Source organism: Erigeron canadensis, chromosome 1 (assembly GCF_010389155.1).
Source record: "Erigeron canadensis isolate Cc75 chromosome 1, C_canadensis_v1, whole genome shotgun sequence".
In the NCBI taxonomy this organism is placed as follows: domain Eukaryota; kingdom Viridiplantae; phylum Streptophyta; class Magnoliopsida; order Asterales; family Asteraceae; genus Erigeron; species Erigeron canadensis.
Window position 1 is genome coordinate 53,345,374 of NC_057761.1, and position 14,025 is coordinate 53,359,398.

A 14,025-nucleotide genomic window follows, 5' to 3' on the forward strand; every position below is an offset into this window, starting at 1 on the left:
GGTGGAAATGCTAAGTAGTGTAAAAAGAGAAACGAAAAGATATATAAAACCCTAAAAAGCCTTTATAACTCCATGCGACGAGCACCAGATAAACAAAGCAACCTATAGCGATTTGCATAAAACACCGATTTGCGATTTCAGTCCCTATTAAATTTCCGAAAACAAAAAATGGCGAATGCTGGTGATGTGGACGCACTGGATTTCGAGCCCGATGAGGATGATCTTATGGTGATGGACGAAGACGCCGCCGTTGACGTGGATCCATCTTCACCTAGCGCCGCCGCCGCTCATATCCCTAAACTTAAATCTGCTATCACCGGTGGATCTGCCGCCGCTCCTAAGAAAACTAAAGGCCGTGGCTTTCGTGAAGAAACTGATGCTGAGCGTATGAATCGTATGTCTGGCCGTTTCGATTCTCTCGATTCCGATGGCGGCCCCGGTCCTGAACGATGTAAGCTATATTCACACATACACACTCTGTTTTTAGATGATAATAAATATTTAATATATGTATTTGTCTATTTGATTTTACGTTTGCTTAGGGCTTCGTAATTAGTGTCCAGATCTGATAATTAAGTCAGGGAAGTAGTGAACAGTGTTTAGGTTTTACGATGGAAAGTGTTAATTGTTATTGATATATTTACCACACAGTACAACATTTATAACAATCTGTACAAGTTAATAAAGCAAGTATGTGGTAAATGTGTCAATGATTGTGGTGCAAATAACGCTTCCCTTCCAGGAAAAAAATAAGCATGTAAAGATGGACTTGAGGTAGAGTAGTTAATTCAAGGCAGTTGAACAGTTGACTAGGGTCTAAACGCCAGCCAGTGCAGTCTTAAATTGAGATTTTTACGATGGATGGGATTCGGGATAGGCTCTGGATTGATGGGAAAATATCTTAACTGCGGACAGCTAGAAGTTCATTAACGTAGGTGTACTCATTTACCAAATAACCCAAGCAACCACTAGAAAAAAACTATGTAAGGTCTTATCTAGCTGCTTTTAACCCATGGAGAAAGCTGGTCTCAATGAAAGATCCTTGATTAACTGCAGGCTCGCAGATGACCATGTAACTAAATAGTAATGGACGGAAGTTGTCATCATTACTTGATTCTTGGTGGAATTGTTATGGAGGAAGATGGATGTAGCTAGGGGTATTAATTAATCTTACTATTTATTTATGGAAAGATTGTTATTTATTTGTACCAAGCTTTAGCTTAGGCTTACTACATATTTTCTTTAACGCAATATCAAGTTTTTTTTATATATCTATAATTAGTTTTCTGATTTATCTCTTCGAGCTGTGCAATAATAACGTGTTCTAGACTTCTAGTTGTTCTATTATAACTTGTTTTAGTTTGTTTGTTTTATGTACTTGTTAAGCCAAAATATATGGTCTAACTAAATCCTTAAACAACATGGAATTGTGTAGCAATTGAAGGGTGGATTATTCTTGTTACTGGAGTGCATGAGGAAGCACAAGAGGATGACTTACAAAATGCATTTGGAGAGTATGGGGAGATCAAGAACTTGCATTTAAATCTTGATCGCCGAACTGGATTTGTTAAGGTATTTTTTTTTAATCTTTGCTTTGTCTATGCTTATAGAGTATTACTTTAGTTTCTAAATTAATACTCTGTACTAAACTAAAGGGTTGTGTTCTTTTCTTGGGTTTTATGTTATGCTTGAGGTATGACATATTTTATTGTTTGTTTCTAGGGCTATGCACTTATTGAATATGAAAATTATGAGGAGGCAGAGAAAGCTATAGCCTCAATGGATGGAGGAGAACTTCTCACTCAAATAGTCCATGTTGACTGGGCATTCAGCAGGGGTCCTTTTAAAAGGAGAAATAACAGAAGGAGGTATATCTGTCATCCTAAATTATCAAATGCATGTTATTTTCAACGTTACATGTATTAGTGTGATGGAGCTTTTTAAAAGTGACATGAATGTGTTAACTGATTACATTTATGCTTTGTTTATGTTTTCTTATTACATTTTTATGTGGTAGATCACCTCGTCGGTCTAGAAGTCCCCGGAGAAGATTTTGAATTGGTCTGCTTCAGAAGCATACATGGTGCTGTTTCGATCGTGGTTGTTCCTTGGTTGACGCTTGTAGTATGTACTATCAAAATGCGTATGCGGAGGAATTTATTTTCCTAAACTTTTAGCCTTTACAGAATTTCTTAGTTATGTAATTTAACCCTTGTGAACCATTCTCCAACTGCAACTGCCTACTGTTCTGTATTTCATATGATTTTGTTATATTGCTTTTGGCAACACCAGAGTATGCTTGTCTTTAAATTGTATGGTCAGCAATTGGTTTTATATCAGTCAGAGAGAAAAGCTTTTAAATTTGTGACCGCCCAGTTATGAGGTTCAATGTTGCACATTAGTAGAATTCATACTACGAAATATGAAATTAACTTTAGATTGCTGCATAGCATATTTACAACAGAGGCATGCATTTTCAGAGGATCTATGGCTAAGCTTGTAAGCTTTATTGTTTTCTGCTCTTTAACTGTTGTATACTTGTATGTACAATGGTTAATTTTTGATTGGTCAACTGTTTTCATGATGCTACAGCCGTCCAGTAGACCACATTGCAGTGGCTTGTTGGAGTTCCTATTGTGCGCCACCACACCCATTGTAGATCCTTGGTTCTCTGCATTTCTGCCAACTACAAACGACATGAGATGAGAATTTATCATCAATTGCAATATGGTTATCTTGCCCAGGTAAAGCTATAATGAACAATGTGAGGGGTGAAAACAGGTGGGGTCTGGCAGGTACAATTATAGGCCAAAGTAGTTCGGGTAAATTCGTGGTTCTTTGATATGGGTAGAAAGTTGAAACAGGTCGATTGGGTTGGACGCCTGTTGTCCACACGTTTTTATTCATTGATTACTAATAGGAAGTGACAAATCTACAACTTCTTTTTAGTGATTCACAAAAATGTATCTATATTGGGTAATTTACAAATGTTATATTGTTTTAGTAATATTATGATGTTTTTTGAGTAATGCGTTTTTCGAGCTTATATGTATAATTTACATGTGCAGTGATTTTCAGTTCTTTTAACATTTCAACCCGTGTGACCTGTTTCCTTCTTAACTAAATGCTTAATTTCCCAGCTTTTAATCTGTTGGCCGTTAGAAATCAAATATAACCAAAGTTGACTCATTGACAAGAAGTAAATGAGTTGAACTTGCAAGATTAAATATGTATCTTAATTATACACATTTACCCTGCCATCTCGTAGCTCAAATATCACCGAGTTTTCCGTGAATGGAATTGGCCGTGTGGGTGCCACCTGCATTACCAACATGAGATGGAGCATTTCAGATCGGTGCGAGAAAATACAATATAGTGTGCCGTTAACATTCATATATATGTGTGTGTGTGTGTATATATATATATATATCAAAGCGAACCTTCGGATCACAGTTTTCGGTTTCTTCCTTACATCTCTCGTCCATATGAACATCTTCCCCCTGGCAGTTTTCACCACCAATTTTTTCCCTAGATGGAAACTCGTAGTTATTCCACTTCCAAGTTGCTTGGTCCAAATACCTTAAGTAGACATTCCCATTCGAACCAATCAAAAACAACTGATTCTCTCCGAGGCATGGCCCAGTAGACCCAACCAATGTGACCCCGTGGTATGGCGAACCATGCTCTGCCCAATTCCAACCATCAATCGGGTTCCAATGATACTCGATGAGCATGCCGTCTTCTGATATCATGAAGAGGGATCCAGTTAATGCCCGTGACGTACCTCTAATGGCAGTTCCAGACTCTCTTGATAGCACCATGTGTTGTGACTGGTGGTGCTTGTGCCATATGCCCGTCACTTTGTTGTACTGGTACAATCGACCATCCCTTCCAATCACTAAAACTATGTTTTCTCTAAACCCTTCTTGGTCTACAATACATGCAATCTTTATATTCGAAGGGCTTTTGCAATCTTTCCATTTCAACTTCCGTAGTGCAACCTGAGAACACTCATAATTCATTAGAATTGGCGGTGGAAAGATACTTTAGGAATGGTTTCTGCAAAATTTTCCAGTTTAACTTGGGCTACTTATCGTTTTGTTTATACAGTCTTTTATTATTACAAATTAAAATCAGGTCAAGATTTAAATGATTTAGGAGGTTTGTTTGCAGTCTTTTTTTGACCTTTTTAAGGTAGTTTAACCGGTGTAGTTAAAACACAACCCAGATTGATTAAATAGTTTGTAAACTGCTCGAAATGGGCTCGTCTCTGATTAGCATCTGACTTTTGTATAAAACTATTAAGCTGCTAAGTTACCGTTAATTGAAGCAGCCCTCCGGTTTTGCTAACGAAGAAGAGAGAGTCTTCTGGTGTAACTTTGGGAGATATTCCTGGAGGTCTGTCCCATGGCGGGCCTCCAATAACTTGTTTTCCTTTCTTCACTGCAGTGCAGTTTATCCATGTGAGTTTGTTATCAGACCTTTCTCTGATAATCAGATTGTTATGCTCATCCACCAGAAACAAGCTCCCATTGTAATTTCCAAGTGCACCTTTCATGGCCGTAGGATACTCATGACGAAGCCAAAACCACACATTATCTACATTTAGATACTCGTAAGTCAGCCCACTTTTAGTTAAAAGAAAGAACGATTTACCCTCATGCATGACTCGTATGCGGCAGTTCATATTAGCCGAACTTTTCTGATCAATGTCCCTCTCTTCTTTCATTTTAATTCCTGGCGACGCTAAATAGTAATTATCATGCCCTTTGTTTCCATTTCGCCTTCTTGATACTGGTCCTGTGGCAATTTCTTCGTTGTTGAGCTCATCTTTAATGCCTGAAATACAGTTCAAGGGGCCACGATCTCCAGTGCAGTATTCTGCATTCCACCCTTCACTCTCGGGAGCATCAATTATTGACCACGTGTACTTTGTGGAAACTCGTCTTCGATTGACAGGTGGACTCGGTCCCACATTGTCACCACCAGTTCTTGATTGATGCAGTTCACCTATCCGACCGTCATCCAATGGAAATATGATCCGCCCAACTTGAAATTGCAGTCCAGCAACGCCTTTGGCTACTTTGGCATTTGGTGGATGCATATGGTTCACCCATGTCCTTTGCCTATCTTTACATAGGCGGTCAGTACGCATTTTACCATGAGACTCGGTATTTAAGATCAAGAAAATCATATCATATTACTAAAACTAAATTAAAATTGCTAATTAGATACTATTAGCTATATAATCATATACATGTAAACTTACTAACCGGATTACCAACCTTATGTTGGTAATGTTAATTTTTCACTTGTAGTTTACATGACTGAAAAATAAGGGGTAAACGTACCTTGTACAGAAATGTTATATTCAATAACAGATCCGGAAGCTGCTGTTAGAAACAAAGAAAATGGATTTGTGTGTGTATAGTCAGTAGTCACAAGTGTCATGGAAGTGAATTGTTGATCTTCAGGGCTTCCATGGACGATCCATTTCCATTTTCTTTGAAGTAGTCTTCTCTCAACCAGGTTCCCACCCTGCAATCTGTAAATTTTAATCATAAAACTCGTCGATTTTCAAGAAATGTAAGTGTTTAGATTGTGTACTTTGGTTAAGAGAAAGAGTGACTCGGAATGAGGTCCTGTTCTTCGGTGTACTATGCAGCTGTTGGATGGTATCAAAGTGGTGTCTTGTGACGATCCTTTACTCCATATGTGTTTCTTCCACAATGGCTTTGCATACCTGTCGAATTCGTATAGATCACCGCTTGAGCTGCATTTCGTAATGAGAATAACCATCATGGGTTCGAGTCTTGAAGCACCGGTTATAGGTAAAACAGAGAGAAGAGAGGTGACCTTATAGTGAATATGACTTGTAGTCTAATTCCAGCAGCATCAACCATCGCTGCAACGTCTGCACCTGGAGGCTTTCCATGGTTCATCCATCTGCTTATATCGTGAAAAAATATAAATACCCTTTTCTGTAAGAAGACTTAAAAAGGAAAAAAAATTGAAAGAAGACGAAACCTTGGAGGGTCAACCTCACTGAGCTCTATCAGCAGCCCATCCTTTGAGCAGAAATAGATCTTCCTGTATCCATTATGCCCAAATTAAGTAAATGAGCAGACTCAACTTAGATAAACAGGTTGCAATTGGCACCTTTACTTTCAGGCATACTTACTCCCTATCTTGTGAAATAACTCCAGATTTGATTCGTGTTGGCGAGCTGGAATCTATAATCGGTGGGAACTCGACCCATATTGGAACTGAATTTTCACTTAGTTGCATCTGTAAAGTAATAAGATTAGCATAGAAAGGCCCACTGGTTTAATGGTATCAGATAAGTAGCTTTCAATGACTTTTAACTGTATACGTTTGTTGACTAACTTAAAAGAATCCGAAAGAAGATTAGGTAATATCAAGATATAAGTTGGAAGCACCTGGTACAAGATTCCTGCCTCAGAAAGAGCAAGAACTGTGTGATTGACCAAAAACACAGAAACTGCATAGCCTGCTTGTAATGGCAATTCATGAGGTGCAATCACCCATTGAATTCCATTCCAATACCTCTCGTAGATCGAACCACTCATTCCGGTGACCCATATCGAATCCTCTGCCATTTTTATTAATGAAAGTCTCTTTCTTGATCCTAAACCTCCACTATTTCTTTCATCTCTTGTGACTTTCTTTTTTCTTTGACTATCAACCTTGTTTGACTCTTGTTCTTGATCAAATTTGGTTTGTGTTTGATCGTCGTTTGTTGATTCAATGATGCCCACTTTTGTGCAGTTATTATCAACACAGGATACTAGATCATAAGGTAACTTCACCTGAACCCAAGTTTTGGATTTCTCATCATATTCCCAAAAGATGGTTGTTTTTTGTTCGAATTTTTGATTTGTGTGTTGATGAACATGATGGTCATGACAAGAACAAGCACAAGATAGAATCTTGGAAGAGTAAAGAGATTGGATGATGATGAAGATGACATATATGGTAAATGATCTTGGAGAGAATCTTGTCATGGTGTATGTGCATGAGCAGGGTACAACTTAAATTAGACACAAAAACATGCATCCATCTATCTATATATATATATATATATATATCTTGGCATATATGTCAGTCAATACACAGAGAATGAAGATGGGGTTTAAGAAAAGAAGGGTTTGGATTGTAACTTTGTTGGTATACATGGGCCATGGCTCATAGATATGCACATATATTGGAGACTGAATCTTTCCCAAATAATATGACAAAAACCAATGAAGGTAGATAGATAGAGAATGATGGGGTGTGTGTGAGATTAGGTGTGGGGTTTCATGAGAGCTTTGGAAGATATTATTAAAACTGTTACAACTTACAAGTGCTTTAAATCACATTCAGTACTTTTATCTCACATCATCAAACTATCATGACAAAAGGGCCTAAATAATTTATTATTAAAACTTTTTTTTTATATACATATATTTACATATTTAACGTCGGAATAATAATATAAAAAGGTAACTCGTAACAAAACTAAATAGTGTGGACCTATTTGGACCAAAGTTCTTGAAAAGGAAACGAATCCTATGGAATTGATCAACTAGGATGTCGCTAGAGATCGCCAATAATAGAGTGTCAGAGTCTATAATTCAACAAAAAAACACAAACTAGACGCTAAACTCCGAACTTTAACTGCAAGGAATGCAAAATCGGTTAAAAAAAACTTATGCCAAATACGGAATACCGAGACGAGAGAATAAAAACGAAAAGAACTTTAAATTCACGCTACTAATTTTCACTCCGTGATGTTTTTGTTGCATTCCCAAAGAAACCCTGGGCGGGTGGTATGAAACGAGTTACATCGACCATACAAACACATCAAACCTCACGCAACATATAACAAAACCGAAAAGAACAAAGTCAAACACAAGTATGAACATACATCACCCAAAGAAATAATGGTCATCGAGCAATCGGATTCACTACCCGATCGATCCACAAGGAATGCAATTTTCTGTCACGATTCCAAAAATATGAAGACTTCACAATAGCATTAAACGTGTCGTTAGGCCTCTCTCAGAGATAGTTATGCACCAAATTATTTCTAGCTTTCTAAAATTACCACCATTACATGAAGAATATAGCTTCCGGGATACTAGCAGACCTTCGAACAATATCTAAATCATCAAGCCATGATAGAATTCTTTTAAGAGAGGCAAAAAAATGTCGAGTTGAATCCATGTACTAATCATGTTTCTAGTCTCCTTCGCGAACATACAATTTTTAAATGAATGGGCAGTAGTCTCAATTCCATGATGGCATTGGATACATCGCCAAGTCCCACGACAACACCTCTAGCAAAGACATACTCCGTAATTAGTATTTGTAGAATTGTAGTTATACAAACTCGTAACAATCTCCAAACGAGCAAAGTCACTTTTTTTTTGACTATCAATGTCGACTTATATTTTTACAAAACGACGTTTTCAGTTTGACATTTTTAGGTGAATATCTTGTAGGCAGTTGCCCAAACTGTTCAAATAACTTGAACTTGAAAAAACTATCTTTAAATATATTGTCAACGTGAATTCTAACTCTAGGATTATAATGATGTTATAAAATTTTAATTATTTCTTATTTACCTTGATCAACCTCATAGGCAAAGGTAGCCCCCAAGAAAGGGGTTTGGGCCTCGTAACCCGAGTTTGAATCTTGGAGAAGATAGAAGTTTATCCCTATTAATCGTCGTGCCTTCACATGAATTAGTAGAAAGTTTTTTCTCATTGGATATTTAAAATAGATATTTCTGTTTGGATATTTGAAATAGACATTTCTGCTTCGAGAGAACTCTCTAGTGCAGACTTGATTAAGATAACGTATGCTAGACCTCCCGTTGTCGAATCACGAACTTTTCAAAAAACTTGGTAAGTTATTAAAAGTGTTTTAGTAATTTGATTTTTTTTATTACTCGTAAATATCGACACATAGATCTTATTATCAAAAGTCAAATCCTTATTTGAATATTTAGTTTTCAACCCCTAAACCGAATAACCAATTCAATTGGTTATCCTATACATGCATCATCACATATTACAATTCAATTGATTAATTTGCATCAACTAAGGGAGTAGGTGTGTTATTTTCTACCTTTCATTCTAGTGATTTTGAGAATCAGACGTATTTTGTTGAAAAGGAAGTATCACTTTTTTTTGAAAGGTAGGAAGTATCATTTTTAATTAGTTATTTATAGAGGTAAATTTTTTCTTACCTACATCTTATGACTTTCACCTAGTTTTTAACCTAATAGTTGACTTGGTTCATCACATATACTCGTATATAGAGAAATGCTTTTTAATAAAATAATATAGTAGAAACAAAACTGCATTAGTTAACGACGTGTCTTGTTGAACTGTTGGTTGTTATCTTCTCTATTTATATTTACACAGTACTACAGTAGATATCAAATATAAGTATATAAGTTGCATAAAGGGGTTTATTCAAAGCTATAACTTAATTACAACTAAACATACAAGTGTTTAAATAGAAAACATATAAAACGGTCAATTGAGCATTACTAACCTAATTGGCATGGATGCCAATGATAGGAGACATTCTCTCTTGGAGAGCAGAGTTTGATATTTGAGGCATACGAGTTTTACTAATAATTTGTTGTTGTTCATACGAACAATTAAATTATTAATTTTTTCCGGATCGATCTAGAGTAACTTGGGTCACCTAAGAGCTTCGTACGACTTACCTGGCTTAGCTAATGATGACCTTTCGCCAATGGGTCACTTCGCACGAAATACCTAAGCCATTTCGTTTGTTGGTCGTTAAAAAAAAGTAAGCATATAAAATTGTAACTAGCACATTACCCGCGTAATGCGGCGGTGGTCGTGACGGCGACAATGTGGTGGTGGGGACGACTTTTGGTGGTAGACGAGGCATTAGGGGTGTAGAACTGTAGATAATTGATGTAAAAGTATTAGATTTAATGGTTAATAGAGATAATTTAAAAGATAAATGATTGATGGTGTAACTGAATCATTATTTGTTAAGGCCTTTAAGGGGGGGGGGGGGGGTTGGTAAAAACATTTAAAGGGTGCTAATTGAAAATATTACATATTTTTTAACACTTTCAAAAATAAAGTGATATTCATTTTATAATATAATATAGAAGTATAAATAAGTAGAGCGGGCTTAAACTAAACTAGAGTATATTAATAAGGTCTATGTTAATGAAATAGGTAACAATAACATGTTAAATGTGTTAACATACATCTATATCCTCATTAGTCATTTAATACTACAGATTTATTCTTTTGGTGTGTATATAAAACTTCTGACCAACTATTATTGTATGAAATAAACTTTAGTCGGGTTCATTGTATGTAAGTAACCGGCTAAAACTTGAAAGGACTAAGCTCGATAAACCGAAATACTGAAATTTTTTTTTTACACCCCACTGCGCCGCAGTGGAAAGCCTCGGCAAAGAAAGTGACAAAGCCCCACTGTGCCGCAGTGGGCTTGACACCCTCCCACTGTGCCGCAGTGGGAAGAACATCATTTCTGGACGAGGAAAACCACTGCGCCGCAGTGGGTAAAATCACCCCCACTGCGCCGCAGTGGGCAGCATATCAGCAACCCTAAAATCATTTTGACGCTAAACCAAACTTGTGACATTCAGATTTCAAAACGAACTTTACAAAACACATTTCAGAGATTACCATCAACATTACAAACGACATATTTACAACTTAGGCTAGTTTCAAAACTCATGAACACCATAAATGGGTCATTTACCCATTTGACGCTATTTTCGTCCAAATACAACTTCATAATTTGCTGAAACTTACACCTGCCCATTTACACAATTTAACAAAGGAAGACCATCAAAACTAAATGTATCAAGAGCCAAAAGGTGAGGGACTTCTAAGCCTCTAAAAGCCAAAGCTAGCCATTCATCCATGAATGACCTAATACCTTCAAGTCTTGCAAAATTCAACTTCAAGCTCTATCAAATCTTTCAAATCAACCACACTAGTTCCTTCTTCCGGAACTACCTATAAAAGAGTGAACAACTAACATATAAGCAAAGGCTTAGTGAATATACTTGCATACATTTACGAATACGAAGGAGGGCAAAGTACAAGGACTTTCACATGTAACCTATGGCATCGTCATGACACATTTACATATTCACCTTGCACACTAACATCACATATATGGATCCATATAAGCTAAACAACATAATCATGATCATCTATCGGGGTTTTTAGGCCACCGGAGGTTCTTAGGCCTCAAAAGATCAACTATCGGGGTTCTTAGGCCCCAAAGGTTCTTAGGCCTCAACAAATACTATGCCCCACATGGGCTAACTCCACATCAATTACCACACATGGACAAATAAACTTCAACATGGTGGTCGACACCACCATGGACAAAAGGCTTCAACATGTGTGGTCAATTGATCCAACATATACATAAAGGTATGCAAATATACTCACCTTCTCCGCAACTTGAAAAATAAAGCTAAACGACTACGCACAACAAGCTTCAACCTATGATCATATCATGAAATGTATAAGCTTACATTCACAACTTGACTAACTCAACCTAGTCATACTAAATCACTAGCCTTTCTAAACCCAACCCAACTCATTTGTCATTGAGTTACTTTCATTTCCAACAATCACAAAAGGTAGTTCAACCTACCATTTTCATCACTATTTCAATAACTAGAAAAACTCATCTTTTCTCATAAACTTAAATTATTACATGAACTTATCAATTTCAAAATCAAACACATCATATAGCTAAATGACAACTAGGTTAGCTAAGGAATTGGGAAAAATTCATCCATAATAAATTTCTAGCAAAAACCCCCAAATTGAAAATCTCCAAGAACCCTAATTTCAGGAGAAAAAGGAGATAAAACTAGGTTAAGGAATCAATACCTCAATCTTCCAAGAACTAATTCAAGACTTTAAGTTACAAATTCTTCTTCCCCAAATTCCTTAGAATTTCCAGTCACCACCACAAAACCCACAAACCCTAACTTTTCAAATTGCTTGATAAGGATTATTGGTGATGGTTATTATTATAGTTTCTATCTTGAATTGAAGAAATTGAGCTTTGATTTTGAAAGAAATGAGAAGGAATGCATGAAAAGATAGAGAAAAAAAGAAGTGGGAAGTGACTCATAAGTCATATGGATGGCTGACACTCTTTGGAGATGCCACGACCCATCCCACATTTTGTGAGTACTTTACCCGCTATCCGCTAAAGTTCCAACTAAATTAACCTCATATCCAAAAATAAAATACTAGGAAATTAATTAATGTCAAAACTACGAAAAATGGTTAATTTCTTTTACCTTAAAATATTTGGGGTGTTACAAAACTGAACGAATCGTGTAAGAAATCAACGTGACACCACCATACATCTGATACGTGACCCAATGAGAGACCTTCACATCAGCTTGTTTACACGATTCATTCAGTTTAAACAGATTACTTACATACAATGAACCCGATTAAAGTTTCTTTCATACAATAGTAGTTGGTCAGAAGTTACATACATACACGAATACTTTTCCCTTATTCTTATACAGTTATACAATACTTTTAAGCCAACAAGACGGTGTTTTTTGCCACTGCCCAAAACGGATCCATGAACCGTAAACATTATTTAAAAAAATGGTTGAAGAAATAGACCACAATGAATTAGATCCACTAAACAGGGTGCCCTCCAAAGAATATTGAAAGAATCGTCTGGTGGGACATATGTTATTTTATTATTGAGATTAAGATTCAAACTTTTAATAATTATAATTAACTCATTTATTTAATAGTATAAAGTGTATACTTATATACACATAATCATTATTATGGCAAAAGGTTTCAAAATTTAGAATCTCTCTTACATCATCCTTCACTATTTCGAGCGCTCTTAACTTTGTATATTCATTAAAATTTTGGTTTTTTAAACTTAAAAACTATACAATTTCAGGCATTATTATATAGATACAAGTTTAGAAATTAACTGATACGAGTAATAAAAAATAATATAGAGATAGACAAAATTCTGGATACTAAATTCAACTGTATTAATCATGAAACATGCGACTTTCTTATTAAAAAGTTACAAGCTGAATTTGAAAGATAAAGAAAGGCAATAAATACAACTTTGAGTATCAGTGATTAAACAGTTCAGGACTTCACGTAATCTAGAAAAGTTTTAATGTCCAAGACACTGAACTTCTACTACAACATACAGAGATGGCTCAACAGTACTATGGAACTAGGCTATTGCTTTAGGCCCTTAAATTTTCAAGGCCTCAAAATCTTGTATATTAGACTTAGTGTTTGAATTTTGGATTAAGTATCATTATATAATTTGCATTGCAGTAACGCCTTTTTGACTTTTGCATCAACATCTGCATATATTTTTATTATTTGTAGTTCAATAACAAAAGACGAGCTACTTTTTTTGTTTTTACTTTAATTTATATGGTAATGAACTAGGCCTCCAAAATTAATCTCGTTTAAAGCCTCTAAAAAACTTAAGCCGCCACTGACAACATAATTACATGAGTCCTGGTCAATATTTTTTAGGATGGTTACTTCCGCAACACAAAATAATCTAGAAAACTTTTAGGAATGAAGTTGTACAATATTTAAAACAGATTATACAAAATTCATACTACAAGTCTACAAGTATGTTCTTATTACTCCGTAGTAGCGTATGAAGGGAGAAATTTATCTCAAAAAGTCTTTAATGGGTAGCTTTGCTTGTTTCCATATGTCAACCGAAGGTTGCTGCAAATTATTACTCCATTTGTCGCCTTCTATCGTAGCTTAAAGTCTTTTTATTTTAATTTTAATCGTAAAAATTTTATTTGTATTATATAGTAGTGTATGAAAGTTAAGCAATGAAAAATATATTTAATTTTTTTTTTAAGGTGTGAATCATTTGCTCGTAATAGATGATCTAACTTACATTGTCTTAATCGGGTTCGCGCTAGAGGCCCCTCAC

General features: G+C 35.9%; 2 protein-coding genes and 1 long non-coding RNA gene across 3 annotated transcripts; 2 read left to right on the top strand and 1 right to left on the bottom strand.

Annotated features, from left to right (window-relative positions):
• Positions 1 to 2,291, top strand: LOC122599228 (RNA-binding protein Y14A). The gene is made up of 4 exons (XM_043771708.1): positions 1 to 451; positions 1,436 to 1,572; positions 1,723 to 1,868; positions 2,018 to 2,291. Exons 1-4 carry the CDS (start codon positions 169 to 171, stop codon positions 2,055 to 2,057), a joined length of 606 nt encoding a protein of 201 aa, XP_043627643.1. The 5' UTR covers positions 1 to 168; the 3' UTR covers positions 2,058 to 2,291.
• A 130-nt stretch (positions 2,292 to 2,421) lies between these two features.
• Positions 2,422 to 7,025, bottom strand: LOC122599224. The gene is made up of 10 exons (XM_043771696.1): positions 6,441 to 7,025; positions 6,182 to 6,288; positions 6,028 to 6,090; positions 5,857 to 5,946; positions 5,608 to 5,773; positions 5,352 to 5,538; positions 4,319 to 5,130; positions 3,441 to 4,001; positions 3,254 to 3,319; positions 2,422 to 2,686 (listed from the first exon to the last, which is right to left on the bottom strand). The coding sequence occupies exons 1-10, from the start codon at positions 7,023 to 7,025 to the stop codon at positions 2,579 to 2,581; spliced, it is 2,745 nt and encodes a 914-aa protein (XP_043627631.1). The 3' UTR covers positions 2,422 to 2,578.
• LOC122599235 lies at positions 6,758 to 7,359 on the top strand. Its single transcript, XR_006323894.1, has 2 exons — positions 6,758 to 6,820; positions 6,932 to 7,359. It is a non-coding gene; the product is annotated as an uncharacterized LOC122599235 (long non-coding RNA).
• The last annotated feature ends 6,666 nt before the right edge of the window (positions 7,360 to 14,025 follow it).